At 42.6% G+C, this 15,760-nt stretch overlaps 1 protein-coding gene across 3 annotated transcripts in view; it reads left to right on the top strand.

Moving 5' to 3' along the window:
• The window catches only part of ankmy1 (ankyrin repeat and MYND domain containing 1), a 96,442-nt gene that overhangs the window by 35,088 nt on the left and 45,594 nt on the right, over positions 1-15,760 (top strand). For all 3 annotated transcript variants that reach the window (XR_009507965.1, XM_059950465.1, XM_059950474.1), the window contains exons 5-7: positions 1,515-1,679; positions 2,379-2,815; positions 9,127-9,298. Coding sequence is in view for 2 of the 3 variants with exons in the window: in XM_059950465.1 (XP_059806448.1) it covers positions 1,515-1,679; positions 2,379-2,815; positions 9,127-9,298 (774 nt within the window). In the remaining variant the exon portion in view is untranslated. The remainder of the gene's footprint in view (positions 1-1,514; positions 1,680-2,378; positions 2,816-9,126; positions 9,299-15,760) is intronic.

The following is a 15,760-nucleotide window of genomic DNA, read 5'->3' as shown; positions in this document are numbered from 1 at the left end:
CTGGCCACAGTGCCACCAGCCTGGCTGCTGCAGCCATTATCCGATGGGTCATCCCCCCCAGCAGTATCCGAAGGGGTATACTTTTTGCTGAGGGTGATGGCCACAAGATGACTGTTTGCTGACTTCTTAATCCCTTTAACTCTCCTGGTAGTCACCCCTCTACTGTCCGAAGCCAGTACTCTGGCTTGTCCGTCAAAAGGCTTGTCCGTAATATATTCAGCCTGCCAAGTGATCCAACTCCTAGACCCGGTCAGTCAGGCACTGAAGATGGGTGCACTTCCCGTAGCTAAAGTCAGGGATCTGGGATCCGGAATTCCCACATCTGACAGGAGGAGCATTCCATCCTGACTACTCCATACCAAAAACGAAAAGGCTTGCCTCTCGACTGTTCACACAGTTAAGCCAAAGTCATTGGCCCACTCCAACAATGACTCCTCTGCTTGAGTATACCCTCCTTTTCTTTGCAACTGGTGTCAGGCCTCTGATGCTGACATCTATGCCTGCATGGTCCAAAAAGACCACTCTTGCCTTTTGTCACTCCTTTTGTCCTCTCTACGTAGGGCTCTGACTCCGACGCACATTTCCCACTCCTCGGGTCAAAAATGTTGCTTAGCTGAGAACACACTTGGAGTGATTTAAAAAAAAACAATCAGGCATGATGAGGGGAATTTTTTTTTACATAGACTCCTTATGTCAGATTAACCCTTGAATTTATAATGTTCTATGGAGCCAGGGAGTGAGATAGCTGGATAGGCCTACCAAAGGCTATCTTGGCTAGATATTCTTATTCTATGTGTTTAATCCTATTATTCCTTATTGGTCCTTTGGAAAGTCAAATCAAGGTATGACTTTCATCGTGAATGGTAGGGCCCTGGGGAGTGTAATAGAACAAAGGGATATTTGGAGTTCAGGTACATGGTTCTCTGAGACTATTTCGCAGTTGTACAAGACACTGATGAAATCGCACTTGGAGAATTGTGTTCCGTTTTAGTCACTCTGCTATAGGAAAGATCATGTTAAATTAGAAAGAGTGTAGAAAAGAGTTATATTGCCAGAATTCAGAGTTTGGGTCATATGGAGAGATTGCTCTGGCTACATCTTTTTTCTTCAGAATGCAGAAGATTGACAAGTGATCCTATAGAGGTTTATAACATTGAGGGGTACGGATAGGGTGAATTTCTCTTTTTCCAAGGGCTGAGGAATCTCAGGGCATAGGTTTAAGGTGAGGGGGCAAGGTTTAAAAGGAACTTAAAGGGGAACTTTTTTTTCATGTAGAATGTGGGGTGTATATGGAATAAGCTGCCAGAGAAAGTGATTCAGGTGTTACAGTAACAACTTTTAAAAGACTTGAATAGGTACTTTGGTAAGAAAGTTTCCAAAGTTTATGAGCTAAATATAGGCAAATAAGACCATCTAAGCTGGACATCTTGGTCGGCATGAACCACTTGGAACAAAGGGCCGGTTTCTGGTGCAATTCCCATCTCCCGAGACCTGAAGTTGGCCATGTTTTACAGATCGCTTGTCGCAGTGATATCGTCAACCTGCTGCTGGACAACGGATCAAATGTGAACAAGTTAAATGACGAGGGTGTTTCTGCACTGAACGGCAGCCAGGCGCTTTATTATCCAGTCGGCTGCTTTAAATGGAAGGGAGTCACTGCAAACGTAGACACTAAGAAGGTTGGTTTCACTTGTAGTCCATTGAAGGGGCACTCCACTCAAGCCAAAGCTCCATCTTCAAGAATCTCATAATGCTAGGGAACTTGGGGCCTTGACAAGCCTTTCTTGATGTTTGGGCCGTGAATTCAATGAGATGACATTACTGTATACATTTTTTGTCGTACAAAGTTTGAAACTGAAAAGGGCAAACTGTAACCCAGCCAAATTGAACCCATTCTTCCTAAATCAAAATATTTGTGTTTTTTTTTCTCTATAGACTTTGCTATATTGCTGAGCTTTTAGTAAATATTTTGGTAGCCCCTCACAGGCTCAGTGATCAATGTTCAACACTCGATTGCTGTCTGTGTGGAGCTGACATGTTCTCCCTGTGATCTTTCGGACTTCCCCAGCTGCTTCATTTTCTTCCCATGTCCCAAAGGTGTGCAAAGTTATACTCAGGCCATTTTGCAGTGGTCAAGGTAGGTCAGTTAGTCACTATAAATTGCCCCCATATATGGGTGAATGTTAGAATATGGGAGGGGGGTATTGATGGGTGTTGTTGATGAGACTGGAAAGAGCAAGAATGGAATCAGTGTGGGATTGGTGTTGATCAATGTCTAATAGTTGTTGTGGGTTCTGTGGGCCAAGTAGTCTGTTTGCATGCTGAATGACTCCAGGACTCATCTTGATAAATTAATTTGAATTCCTCTCTCTCTGCAGTTCAATTACACTGCTGCTAGAAGTTCAAGCAGAAAGAATTTCCAGAAAGAAAGTACTGGTGGGCTGACAGAGGAGGTGAAGAGGGCCAAAAAGCTCTCGATCTATGACCGCAAAATCAGGTTGGGCAGCATCATCCTCCATAAAACTCCAGTCACAAGCAGTGGTAAAAACGAGGAGTCAGGAGAGGAGGAGAGTGTGACGTCTGAGGTGGATGTTAGCTCTGAAAGGCTGCAGTCACCATCAGCGGGGTCTCCTTCTTCCGGCAGCTCTGACTCAGAGACGAGTGACCGCAACTATCTGATCTCGGTTGCTGACCAACAGTTGCGTCGTGCAGCTTATGCATTGAGCAGGAACGATAAATTCAGAGAGTTGTCATCCCAAAGATCTGGTGGTACAGAAGTTGAAAATGTACGGAGAATTGCCCAGGTGAAATGGGAGTAAGTACAATAATAATTGTTTTACAGGGCATTAAGAGCCGCAGACCTAAACACAAGCCAGAGGATATAATAAAGTTAACCTCCTTAGCATTATTCAGGAAATTGTAACTGCTTGATGTATTTTACTCCCATTATCTGTGCTCATCATCTTCTGCAGAAGATATTGATTCTCGGTCCCAGTTGCCTTTTTAAAAATCATTTGGATTTCAGATAAAAATCTCCTTATTCTTTCAACCATGAACTGAGGAGTGACCTCTACATGATGTCATCACTACCGAGGGCAGCTATCCTCACTCTTCGTTCTGTAACAGTGACATTCCAATAGTCCTCTATTGACTACGTATTCACAATTCCTGATGGTCAGCATATGGCACATCCGTGTATGTGTCCTGTGCTCCCATTCAGCTCAATAGGCCTCTAGTTTCTTGTGTTCCCTTTAACAAAAGCAGAGCCTCCCCCGGTTCTTACACTCTCATTCAGCTGACCAGGGTCTGTTTTCTGTGTTCCCTTTATAATTACCAGTAAAACCCTTAAGATTAATGTAAGGTATTATCTATTGTTACGTAAGGCTCAGAATCTGACATCCCTAGAACATTGATGTTGGTCCATTCGATGTTACTCCTATGAATACAGAAACACATCTTTATTTTAGGAGCAACACACAAATTGCTGGAGGAGCTTAGTGGGTCAGGCAGAGTATGTGGAGGAAAATGGACAATTGATGCTTCAGCTCCAAAACCATCAAATACTTCTCATACATTAACCCTTTAATTCCCAGAATCATTCTTGTGAACCTATTCAGGAGCATCTCCACTGTCAGCATGTCCTATCTTAGACAAGGGGCCCAAAATTGCTCACGGTACTCCAAGTGTGGTCTGACCAATGCTTTATAAAGCCTCAGCATTATATCTTTGCTTTTATATTCTAGTTCTCTCAAAATGAATGCTAACATTGCATTTGCCTTTCTTACTACAGACTCAACCTGTAAGTTAACCTTTAGGGAATCCTGCATGAGGACTCCCAAATTCCTTTGTATCTCTGATCTTTGAATTTTCTCTCGGTTTAGCAATTAGTCTATGCCTTTATTCCTTTGACCAAAATGCATGGCCATACACTTCCTACACTGTATTCCATCTGCCACTTCTCCTAAACTGTCTAAGTGGTGCAGACTCCCTGGTTCCCCAAACATATCAGCCCCTCCACCTATCTTTGCATCATCTGCAAACCTCGTCACAAAGCCATCAATTTCATCACCCTGATCATTGATATATATAACTTGAAAGGAAGTGGTCCCAACACAGACATCAATACTCACTGGCAGTCAACCAGAAAAGGGCCCCTCTATTCTGCTCTTTTCCTCCTGCTTGTCAGCCAATCTTCTATCCATGATCCTATTTTCCTGTAATACCATGAGCTCTTGTTTAACAGCCTCGTGTGGCATCTTGTCAAAGGCCTGTTGAAAATACAATTAAACAACATTTACTCTGTTTATCCTGCCTGCTATTTCCTCAAAGAGTTCCAACAGATTTGTCAGCAAGTCCTTTTAAGAAAAACCATTTTAATTTCAGCCTATTTTAACATGTGCCTCCAAGGGTACCCCAAAACCTCATCCTTAATAATAGACTCCAAATCCTTTCCAACTACTGAATTCAGATTAATGGCACATAACTTTGCTTTCTTCTGCCTCCCTTCTTAAAGAGTGGCCTGACATTTGCAAATTTCTAGCCCTCTGGAACCATTCCAGATTATTAAAAGATCATTACTAATGCCTCCACAATCTATTCAGTTGCTTCTTTCAGAACCCTTGGTGTATTCCATCTGATTCAGGTATATATCTTCAAATTTTTCTGCTTCCCAACCACCTTCTTAGTAATAGCAACTACACTCACCTCTGCCCCCCCCCCAACACTGTTGAATTTCTTGTATATGACTGGTGTCTTCCAGAGTGATGACTGATGCAAAGTTCTTATTCTGTTCAGCCACCATTTCTTAGTCCCCATTATTACCTCTCTAGCATCAGTTTCCAGTGGTCTGATATCCACTCTTGTTTCTCTTTTACTCAATATATCTGAAAAACTTTTGGTATCCTCTTTTATATTGTTGGCTAGCTTAGATTCATATTTAATCTTTTCTCTCCTTATGGTTTTTGTAGTTGCCTTTGATTGGTTTCTAAAACGTACCTAAACCTCTAGCTTCACGCTAATTGTTTTATGTTATTTGCCCTCCCTTTTGCTTTTATGCTGTTTTTGACTTTCTTTGTCAGACATGGTTGCTTCATTCTTCCTTTAGAATACTCCTTCCTTGGGAATGAATCTGTCTTGCACCTTCCTAAATGTTCCCTGAAACTCCAGCCATTGCTCTTCTACTGTCATCCCTGCCAGTACAGCTCCACAATCCATTATCCGAAATTCTGAAATCCAAAAAGCTCCCAAAAACAAAGTTTTTTTTTGCCAACAGCTGACATTCCTCAGGTGGCAGCACTAGCAGAGGCCACCAGACGTCAGTTGTGGCTCAGCATTCGTACTGGTTCCACATGCATTTGCTGTTCGCTGACATTTTGTGTTCACTGTTGACCTTGTGTTTAATTTCACTGTGAAAATGTCAAAAAGAGCTGCAATTACCCCTATGGGTAACAATGAGAAAAAGAGAAGGAAGCATCTATCATTATCAATAACACAGAAAGTGGAGTTATTGCAGAAGCTTGATTGTGGTGTGTCTGTGTAGCATCTTACTGAAGAATATGGTGTCAGAGCTACCACTGTATATGATTTAAAGAAACAGAAAGACAAGTTACTGAAGTTTTATAGTGGCAGTGACATTCTACATTTATTCCAATAAGTCATTTACCATGTGTTTGATTTGGTTCATTTGAAGCTGTTTATGTTTTATTGAATGCTTTTGTTGGAAATAGAATTTTTTCTCGTCATTATTCCCTAAACAATGCAGCATAACAACTATTTACATAGGATTTTCATTGTATTAGGTATTATAAGTAATCTAGAGATGATTTAAAGTATACAGGAGGATATGCGTAGGTCCGGAGCTCCGCCAGGTCCTAAAGTCCACCCATACTGAGACAGGTTAAATAAGGGATGAGCATATGGGGTTTTTGGTATCCGTGGGGGGGTCCCGGAACCAATAAGGAGGGATTCTGAAATCCAAAAAATTCTGAATTCCGAAATGCAACTGGCCCCGAGGATTTTGGATAAGGGATTGTGGACCTGTATTCCCTTCCAATCAACTTCGGCCAGCTCCGCTCTTGCGCCACTGTTGTTCCCTTTATTCCACTGTAATCTACACATTAATTTTAGCTTCTCCCTCTCAAGCTGCAAGGTGACTTCTATCATATTATGATCATTACCTCCTTTACCTTAAATTCCCTAATTAAATCTGGTTCATTGCACAACACCCAATCCAGAGTTGCCTTTCCCCTGGTGGGCTCAGCCACGAGCTTCTCTTAAGAAGCCACCTCGTAGGCATTCTACAAATTCCTTCTCTTGGGATCAAAGTTCAAAGTAAATTTTAATATCGAAGTATATATATATGTCACCATATGCAACCCTGAGATTCATTTTCCTATGGGCATACTCAACAAATCTATAGAATAGTTCCACCAGAGTGCAGAATACACAAACTATGCAATGCAAATATAAATAGATAGCAATAAATAACAAGAACATGAGGTAATGAGATAAAGAGTCCATGAAAGCGAGGTCTCTGGTTGTTCAACATTTTATTCAACATTACCTGATGGTTGGGGGTAGTAACTGTTCTTGAACCAATAAAGTGGCATTTCATTGGATCCAGCACCAAACTGATTTTCCCAATCTACCTGCATATTGAAATCCTCCATAACTATTTTAACATTGCCTTTTTGTTTACGTGCCCTTTCTATCCCATTGTAATTTGTAGTCCACAATAACTCCCAAAAGGGTCTTTTTACCCTTTATCTCTATCCATGAGCATCCTACATCTTCCGATTCTATGTCACCTCTTTCTAACTATTTGATTTCATTTTGTACCAATAGAGCCGTTCTGACCTGTCTGTCCTTTTGGTGCAACATGTATCTTTGGATGTTAAACTCCCAACTATGATCATATTTCGGCCTTGACTCAGTAATGCCCGCAATGTCATATCTTCCAATTTCTAACTGTGCTACAACATCATCTACCTGTTTCTATATACTATGTGCATTCAAATATTACACCTTAAATCCTGTATCTGTCGCCCTTTTCAATTTTGCCTCCACTCCATGTTACTGGAAGTTAAATGTTTATCCCTTTTCAATTATTCTGAATATTCCTAACCTGTCTTTCATTCTTCCTCCCTTGTGCTTTATCCTTCACTTTTCCAAACAGTTAAATTCACTCCTGTGCTATTCAGTTTAAAGAGAGTTTGTCAACCCATCCCACTGACTGCAATTATGCCTTATCAACTGCCTATCCTTCCACACAGTCTCACTGCAGACTTTTAAAACCAATAACCCCAACCTCTGCCCTATCAATCCAGTTGTCATTTCTCCACCAAATTAGTTTAAGCCCACCCCAACAGCTCTAGCAAACCTGCCCGCAAGGATGTTGGTCCGCCTCAAGTTCAGGTGTAGCCTGTCCCTTTTGTACAGGTTATACCTTCCCCAAAACCTGTCCCCTACACCAATTCGTCAGCCACACACTCATCTGCTAAGTTATCCTAGTTTTTCCCTCACTGGCACATGGCATAGGCAGCAATCCAGAGATCTGCTTTTCAGCATTGTCTTTAGCTCCTTCTGTTCTCCCTTCAGCACCTCATCCCTCTGGTAACAATATGTACCTGACTTCTGGCTGCTCAGGTGCCCCCCCCCCCCCATAGAATACTGTGGACCCAATCTGAAGACCTTCCTGGTCCTGGGGTCCAGGAGGCATCACACCACCTCGCTGTCTCTTTTACGTTTATGGATCTGCTGTCTCCATCCCCTATCACTGCTGCACTCCTCCCCGCTTCCCCTCTGAACCCTGGCAGGTTGTTTTCCCCCACCCCTCCACCCCAATAGTGTCCAAAACAGTATACTTAATATTAATACTTAATATTAAGGGGAATGACCATGGGGTACTCTGCGCTGTCTTGTCTCTTCACTCAGCTACCTGCCTCCTGTAACTAGGGGGTGACTACCTCTCTGAAGCTCCTGCCTTCTTGAATTCACTTCTTGAATTAGCCGAGGGTCATACACCTGCAGCTCCGGTTCCCTGACGAGATTTGTGAGGAGCTGCAGTGGAGGTGCTTCGTGAATTGTAGTAATCAGGGAGATTGGCAGTCTCCTCGAATTCCCACATCCCACAGGAAGAACACATCACTGACACATGCTCACTGTGCTAGCTATGAACTAATAGACAAAGCAAGAAACACCAGAAATTTACCTGGAGCCTTTGCCTCTTGAGCTAAAGCCTTGAACTAACCACTCTGAAACTGACCTGGTGAGTTCCTCCAGCACTTTGTGTGTTGATATATATTCCAGCACCTGTTGTCTCTTGAGCCGACATGGTCTTTTCACCCTTTCACATGGAACACAGTGGTTTAATATCTTTTACAATGAGGCCAGTGAGTTTAAAGGGAACAGGATGTATGCCTTGGGACACATTTCTGCCCCTGGTGGACCAGTCCCCAACCTTGGCTCAGTCTGAGCCCCAACTCAAACTGCACTGTAGACCCCTGTCTCTGGCCGCACATCCTTCTTGCACTCTGGATCACCAGCATACATTCAGGACCAAAGTCTGAGCTCAAAACCAGAGGCTAGATTATTGGAGGTCTACTGTCCTGTGTAACATCTTAAACAGAAGTGGATTACAGGTGTGTTTGGGTGTTATTAGGAGTAACATCCAGTAGTCAATGGAGCATTATGGATCACCTCTTACATTACCAGGGAGTTGTTTCTAATTGTGGATTTTCAGTAGTGTTTTCCACAGTCTTTTTCTTCAGTGTACCAAGGGTACTAAATTAACAATTCTGTTATATAATAATCTCAGCCTGAAGTCACATAGACACTCAGCCACCTGGTCCATGCCAACAAGATGGCCATCCAATTTAGTCCTTTTTTTTGGGCCATATCCTTCTGAAACTTTCCTATCCATATCCCTGTCCAACTGTCTCTTAAAATTTGTAGTACAAGTGTAATTAACTGTAATTAACAAGTGTAATTATTTGATTAATTCTTCTTTACCTATGTTGGGTATGATTGTGTTTGTTGTTTTAATTCTGATTTGCAAGTGATAATTGAAAGATTAACAATTTTTGTACAAGCCGGTAATTACTGGTTTCTCATGTACCTCATTCCCAGGCACCAGAGTAGAAGAAGAATTATTCATCTACTTCTCCGTCGAGGGGCAGATGTCAATGCCTCCGTACATCCAATGCCATCAATTTTTTTCTCCTTGTTAGCAGCGGACATCTCAGCAATGAAGGCCATACTGGAGGTCGGAGCCGATCCAAACGTCCGACTTCAGACAATGGTATTACGTCAGAGCCATGTCATCTGACACGGGGTGGCAGTGCCACAGTTCACAGCGCTTGTGACCTTGGAGGATGTGAATAGCACTTTGTTTCCCAGAGAGCACAGCTGGCAGTATGATTTGGGTTCAGGCTCGGACTTTTACAGCAGGCATGATACTGATTAACAGTTTGCATTTTTTAGTGTTGGTTTATTGTCACGTGTACTGAGATACAGTGAAAACCTTTTGTTTTGCATGCCATCCAGCCTCCAGATACAATTAGATCAGCTAGTGAAAAAGGAAATCAAGATGCAAATATGGTGTTGCAGTTACAGAGAAAATGTAGTGCAAGTGAAAGTTCAAGTGTTCTTCACTGATAAGGGCTTATGACCTTTGAATACTCAACAAAAATGTAATTAAGAAAAAAGAAATATTTGGCTAAGAAGGCACCAACACATTGATAGGAAGGAATTTGGGAGAATGCAGGGATCAGAGTTTCAAAACCTTTGGACGCTTTGTAGCTTTCTAAATAGTTTTTTCAACAAACAAAAACTTGCTGGAGACCTTGGAAATGTGGAACTATTGTAAAATATTCTGCAGTTCAGGTAGCATCAGTGACAAGAGAGGCAGTTGTGGAAGTACGGGGAGTACCCCCAGTTTTGTGGGTGAGTGGTGGATGAATCAGGAGGGTGTTGATGAATATGTGTGAGGGAATAGATTGCAGGGAAATACACATAGAAATGGGGTTTGCGTGTCTAAGCACTAGCATAGACTTGAGAGGCTGAATGGCCTCTATATGAAATGTAAATGGGAAATTTATTATTGAATTTGAAGGTCGATAAAGTGAGTAATCAGAGGTCTGTTTCTCAAAATGAGAACGCGGCCAGAAGCTGAAGACAGAGGATCACGGAACTGAAGTGCATTCTTAAAATGCTAGATAATCTGGATTGTGTTTATTATAAAGCCAGTGGAATTGCTTGATAAAAGGATTGTCCTGTTGGCAGCTGGTCTGCCTGGAGTAGAGGAAATCAGCCAGGAGTCATGAGTCGAGTGTTCTATCATTGTATCACTTGCAGGGAAAGATGGGGACTTCATAACGGGAATGATAGAGGTTGGAAGCTCCATTTATGTCATCTGCCTTCGATCAGAAACAGGTGTTGAAGGTGATTGAAGAGACCTCTAGTGACAATGGTATTGTTCCTCATAAAGTTTAATAGAACAAGTTTTCAAAAAGGTGCAGCGTGGAAGTTGGGTTAATTGGTCACTGTAAATCGGCTCCAGTTTTGGTAAGCGACCGAATCTGAGAATTGATGGGGACCTGAATGAGGGCTTTGTACGGATTGCACTGTAAACCAGGGTTCCTCATGGGCTTCACCGACTTTCATTTATATTGAAATAGAATATGGAAAATGGCTACAAAATCTAAAATGTGGTGTTGGATGAAGGAGAAATATTGGCCAAAATATCTCTGCGGTTCTTCACATCATGCTGGGGTAGGTTATGTGATCTCCAGAAAACAGAAAATGCCCCCACGTCATGTACAAAAAGATTGTACCTGGGACTGTGTGGCATAGCCTCAGAGCTGCAGTGGGATCTCGGCACAGAGTATCTGCACTGGTAAGGGAAGACTGATCCGCAGAGGAAGATTTCAGAGCTTTAATCCCTCAGCCACAAAATCCTGCACTTGTGAATGTTTTTTTGTCTGCCCAGGCAAGAGAAAGCCAGGAGATGAAATGGAGGGAATATATTGGACTACTGGGCCAGTTGTTCACTGAACATTCTATGGTAGGAAGAACTTCTGGAGCTGGATGTTAACAAATGCTAAGCTTTTGGTCTGTGGGCTTGGCTCCTATAGACTAACTAGTTTGGAAGACTGGAGGACGATTCTCACAGGTCTTCTTCTGGTTGGTACCATCAGGTCTGAAGATCGCACTGATTGATTCAGAAATAGATTCAGCCCCTTTGCAATCAGATTTCTGAACAGTCCACGGACACATGGACAGGCGGTAGTCCATATAAGTGGACTAGGTGGGAAGATTGACGAGGTTCTGCAAAGTGAGATCAGGAAGTTAGGTGCTAAGTTAAAGGGCAGGACCTCCAGGGTTGTGATCTCAGGATTGCCTCCCATGCAACATGCTAGTGAAGCCAGAACTAGGAAGGTCATACAGTTTAATATGTGGCTAAGGAGCTGGTGTAAGAGGGAGGGCTTGAGATTTTTTGATCATCAGGCTCTCTTCCAGGGAAAGTGCGACCTGTACAGAAGAGATGGTTTACACCTAAATGGGAGGGGGACTAATACCCTAGTGAGAAGGTTTGCTAGTACTACACTAGGTGGGTGGGGGGGGGGGGGTTAAGTTAGAGTTGCAGGGGATAGTGGAGAGGTTGTGGAGACATGTTGTTAAGATCTCAGACAAAGTCAGGAGTCAAAAGATCGAGCGTGGTGGGGCTAATGTTCTGAGCTGCGTCTATTTCAATGCAAGGAGCTCAGAGCATGGACCAGCACGTGGGATTATGATATTGTAGCCATTAGTAAGACTTGATTGCAGGATTGGCAGCTCAATATTCTGGTGTTCCATTGCTTTAGATGCAACAGCACAGTCTAGATGGGCCAAATGTCCTATTTCTGTACTGTAGTTTTCTATGACTCTAACTCAGTGGGTCGAGCAGTATCTGTCAGAGGAAACAATTTGACATAAAACATCAACAGTTCTTTCCTCGCACAGATGCAGTTTGAGCCTCTGAGTTCTTCCAGCAGTTTGTTTGTTGGTCCAATGCTCAGTTCTGAGACTGATGAGCACCAGTGTGTCAAATGTCTTCTTCACCACTCTATCCACACTACTTACAGTGAACTATGTACTTGTACACCTTAGTCTCTGTTCCACAACACTCCCCGGGATCCTACCATTCACTGATTGAGGTCTACCATGATTTGGTTTGCTAAAGCACCACATCCTGCATTTGCCTGAATTGAAAGCCATTTGCCTATCTTTGGTCCAATTAGCTTGCTGATATCATAATCCAAGAAGGTGTTAAGTAGAGAAAAGATGAAATATTAAATAAGCGAGCTAATATAAAAGAAGATGCAAAATTACTTTGAGACATATAAAAAGTAAATGTGAGACAAGAGTGGACCAATGGAAAACGATGCTGGACAGTTAGCAATGGGGGCAAAGGAATGGTGGACAGGCTTGATAAGTATCTTCCATCGGCGTTCACTGAGGAATTAACAGGCAGGTTCATGAAAAGGGAGTCAGTGGATGTTGTTTACTTGAATTTTCAGAAGGTCTTTGACAAAGTGCCACACATGAGGCTACTTAACAAGGTAAGAGCCCGTGGTATTACAGGAAAGATACTAGCATGGGTAGATTGGCTGATTGACAGGAGGCAAATCGTTTGGATGACTGGTGACTAGTAGTGTGTTCCACAGGGGTCTGTATTAGTACTGCTTCTTTTCACATTATATGTGAATGATTTGATGGCTTTGTGGCCAAGTTTGCAGTCAATGCGAAGTTAGGTGGAGGGGCAGGTAGTGATGCGGGAGCAGGGAGTCTGCAGAAGGATTTGGATAGATTGGGAGAATGAGCTGAGATGGAGTATAGTGTAGAGAAGTGTACAGTCATGCACTTTGGTAGAAGGAATAAAGGTGTAGACTGTTTTCTGAATGGAGAAAAGATTCAAAAATCAGAGATGCAAAGGGATCCTTAAAGGTTCACTTGCAGGTTGAGTCAGTGGTGAAGAAGGCAAATGCAATGTTAGCATTCATTTCCAGAGGGCTGGAATACAAGAGCAAGATGTAATGCTGAAGCTTTATAAGGAATTGGACCACACTTAGAGAATTGTGAGCCGTTTTGGGCCCCTCATCTAAGAAAAGATGTGGTGGCATTAGAGAATTTTGAGAGGAGATTCACCAGAATGATTCTGGGAATGAAGGGTTTAGTGTTTGATGGCTCTGGGCCTGTACTTACTTGATCTCAATGTAATCTATTGAATATTGAAAGGCCTAGACAGAGTGGATATGGAGAGGATGTTGCTTATATTGGGTGAGTTTAGGACCAGAGGGTACAGCTTCAGAATAGCGGTATGTCCATTGAGAACAGAGATGAGGAGGAATTTCTTTAGCCAAAGGGTAGTAAATCTGTGGAATTCATTGCCATAAACAGCTGTGGAGGCGAAGTCATTGAGTATATTTAAATCAGTGGTTGATAGGTTCATGACTATTCAGGGCGACAAAGGTTATGGGGAGAGGTCAGGAGAATGGGTAGAGCAGACCCAATGGGCCAAGAGGCCTAATTCTACTCCTGTGTGTTATGGTCTACTCTAAGCAATGTATGCTCTTTAACACTGAAGTTGTGACTGTCTCAGCCAATTTATCTTGCAGTGTGTTTCATTACAGAGATGCAACACTGCCTCAGATGAAAACAGAATATGTTGGGGATATTGAGCAGCATCTGTGGAGAGGTGAACAGTCAGCTTTTCAGCTGCATCTTGTTTGCTTTGCAGACTTACCTCTGATTGACCCGTGGAAATACAGTGTGCCCATTGAGACTGCTGTATCTCTCCGCAAGTGCATTCCTTCCCAGCTCGGTCATACAGACTGATAGGATCATTGGCTGTTGTAAATTGTCCTACTTGTGTAGAATCTGGAGGGGGTGGTGGGTGAGTTGGGACTGTAAAGCTAACATTATGGGAAACGAGATTAGCTAAGATGAGACTGCTGATCACTGATCCTGATGCAGAGTTTTGACCTGAAGCACTGAAAATTTGCTTTCCTCACCAATGCTGAGGTCCAGGAGCCTGAGCACCCACAGTGAGTGTTTTAGGAAAAGTTTCTTTGCCCTTTGTCATTGGGTTTCTGCACGGTCCATGAACACGACCTTGTTATTCTTCTTTTTCCACAGTATTTGTTGTGGCTTACAGTAATGTTTATGTCTTGCAAGTTACTGGTACCACAAAACAACAAATTTCAGTACATGTCAGTGACAATAACCTGATTCAGAGTTCTCCCAGCAAATTGTTTATTGTCAAATGAGATTGATTTTTCTCATTGCTCATTCCACATGATATTCAAAGACCAACTTCACCTCCCATTATCTTCCGCAAAGAATGAGAGGCGCTTACTGTGGTGATGTGTTTGATCAAATACCCAAGTGGCAGCACGTCAGTACGTGGCCTCTTGAACCTTATCTCATACTTCAGCTCTACGTGATCCTTTGATTCCTTGCAGTTTCAGGCTTGGTGGCTGAACCCTTTGCATAGAGAGTTCCAAATATTCACAAGCATGGTCTGGGGGGTGGGGATCTCTGATGATGGATGGTGCTTTCCTACAACAGTGTTTCATGTAGATGTTCTCTACCTATGATGGCTTTGCCCATGATGTGCTGGGCAGAATCCACTACCTTTTGTAGGATTTTCCATTCTATGGCATTGGAGTTCCCGTAGCAGTCTGTGATGCAGCCAGTCAATCTGTAGAAGTTTGTCAAAGTTTTAGAAGTAATGCTGAATCTCCAGAGTTCAAAGGGTGAGGGGAATTCAGAAGAATGAGGGGTGACCTCATTGAAGTGTTGAAAGGCCTCAACGGAGTGGATGTGGAGAGCATGTTTCCTTTGGTGAGGAACAGCTTAAGTGTAGAGGGGGGTCGTTTTAAAATTGAGATGAGGAGGAATTTTTTTTTTGTGCAGCGAATGGTGAATCTGTGGAATTCTTTGCCACAGATGGCTTGGAGGCCATGTCCAAATGTATATTTAAGGCAGAGGTTGATAGATTCTTGATTGGTCAGGGATTTAAGGGATATGGGGAGAAAGCAGGAGATTGGGGCTGAGAGGGAGAGTGGATCAGGCTTGATGAAATGGTGGAGCAGACTCGATGGGCCAAATGGCCTAATTCTGCTCCGATATCTTATGGTGTAAGGCAGTCCCTGAGAAATCTCCTCTTTTCAGCCTTGAATGGCCAACTCTTTATCCTTATGATACTCCACAATCTCAGACTTTTACATGACAGAAAACAGTCTCTTAGAATCCTGGAAATTTTTCGTGGGTTTGTGTATATTTCAATGAAATTACCTCTTACTCCTCTGTAAGTACTTCTCACTCATCGCATTAAGAAAGATGAAATCCCATGCTGACATCATGAAAGGTGCTAGCTTAAATTTTGGGAAGCTCTAGTATAGTGAGGGAATAGTTTTAAAGACACTTTGCTGTTCCATGATCTCCCAGACACATTTTCAGCTGAATAGCAGGACTTGGCTTACCTACTTAAAGTCAATGCTAGCAAGTGGCATCAATAGTGAATGGTATCAGTGGGTCTGCTTCAGCCAGCGGGGCGAGTTTGAGTAAATGCCTGATTCTGTACTTGTACCTGAGCAACTCTCTTCTTCTATTAATATAAGACACCTTTAAGAAGTGATTCTGTTTCCATTCCTCTGATTGAAGATTTGAAGTTGTCAGATTGTGTTTTACCCAAGTCCATTCCATCTTTCTCTAAGTC

Source organism: Hypanus sabinus, chromosome 2 (assembly GCF_030144855.1).
Source record: "Hypanus sabinus isolate sHypSab1 chromosome 2, sHypSab1.hap1, whole genome shotgun sequence".
Lineage (NCBI taxonomy): Eukaryota > Metazoa > Chordata > Chondrichthyes > Myliobatiformes > Dasyatidae > Hypanus > Hypanus sabinus.
This window is presented reverse-complemented; position numbering and strand designations above follow the sequence as displayed.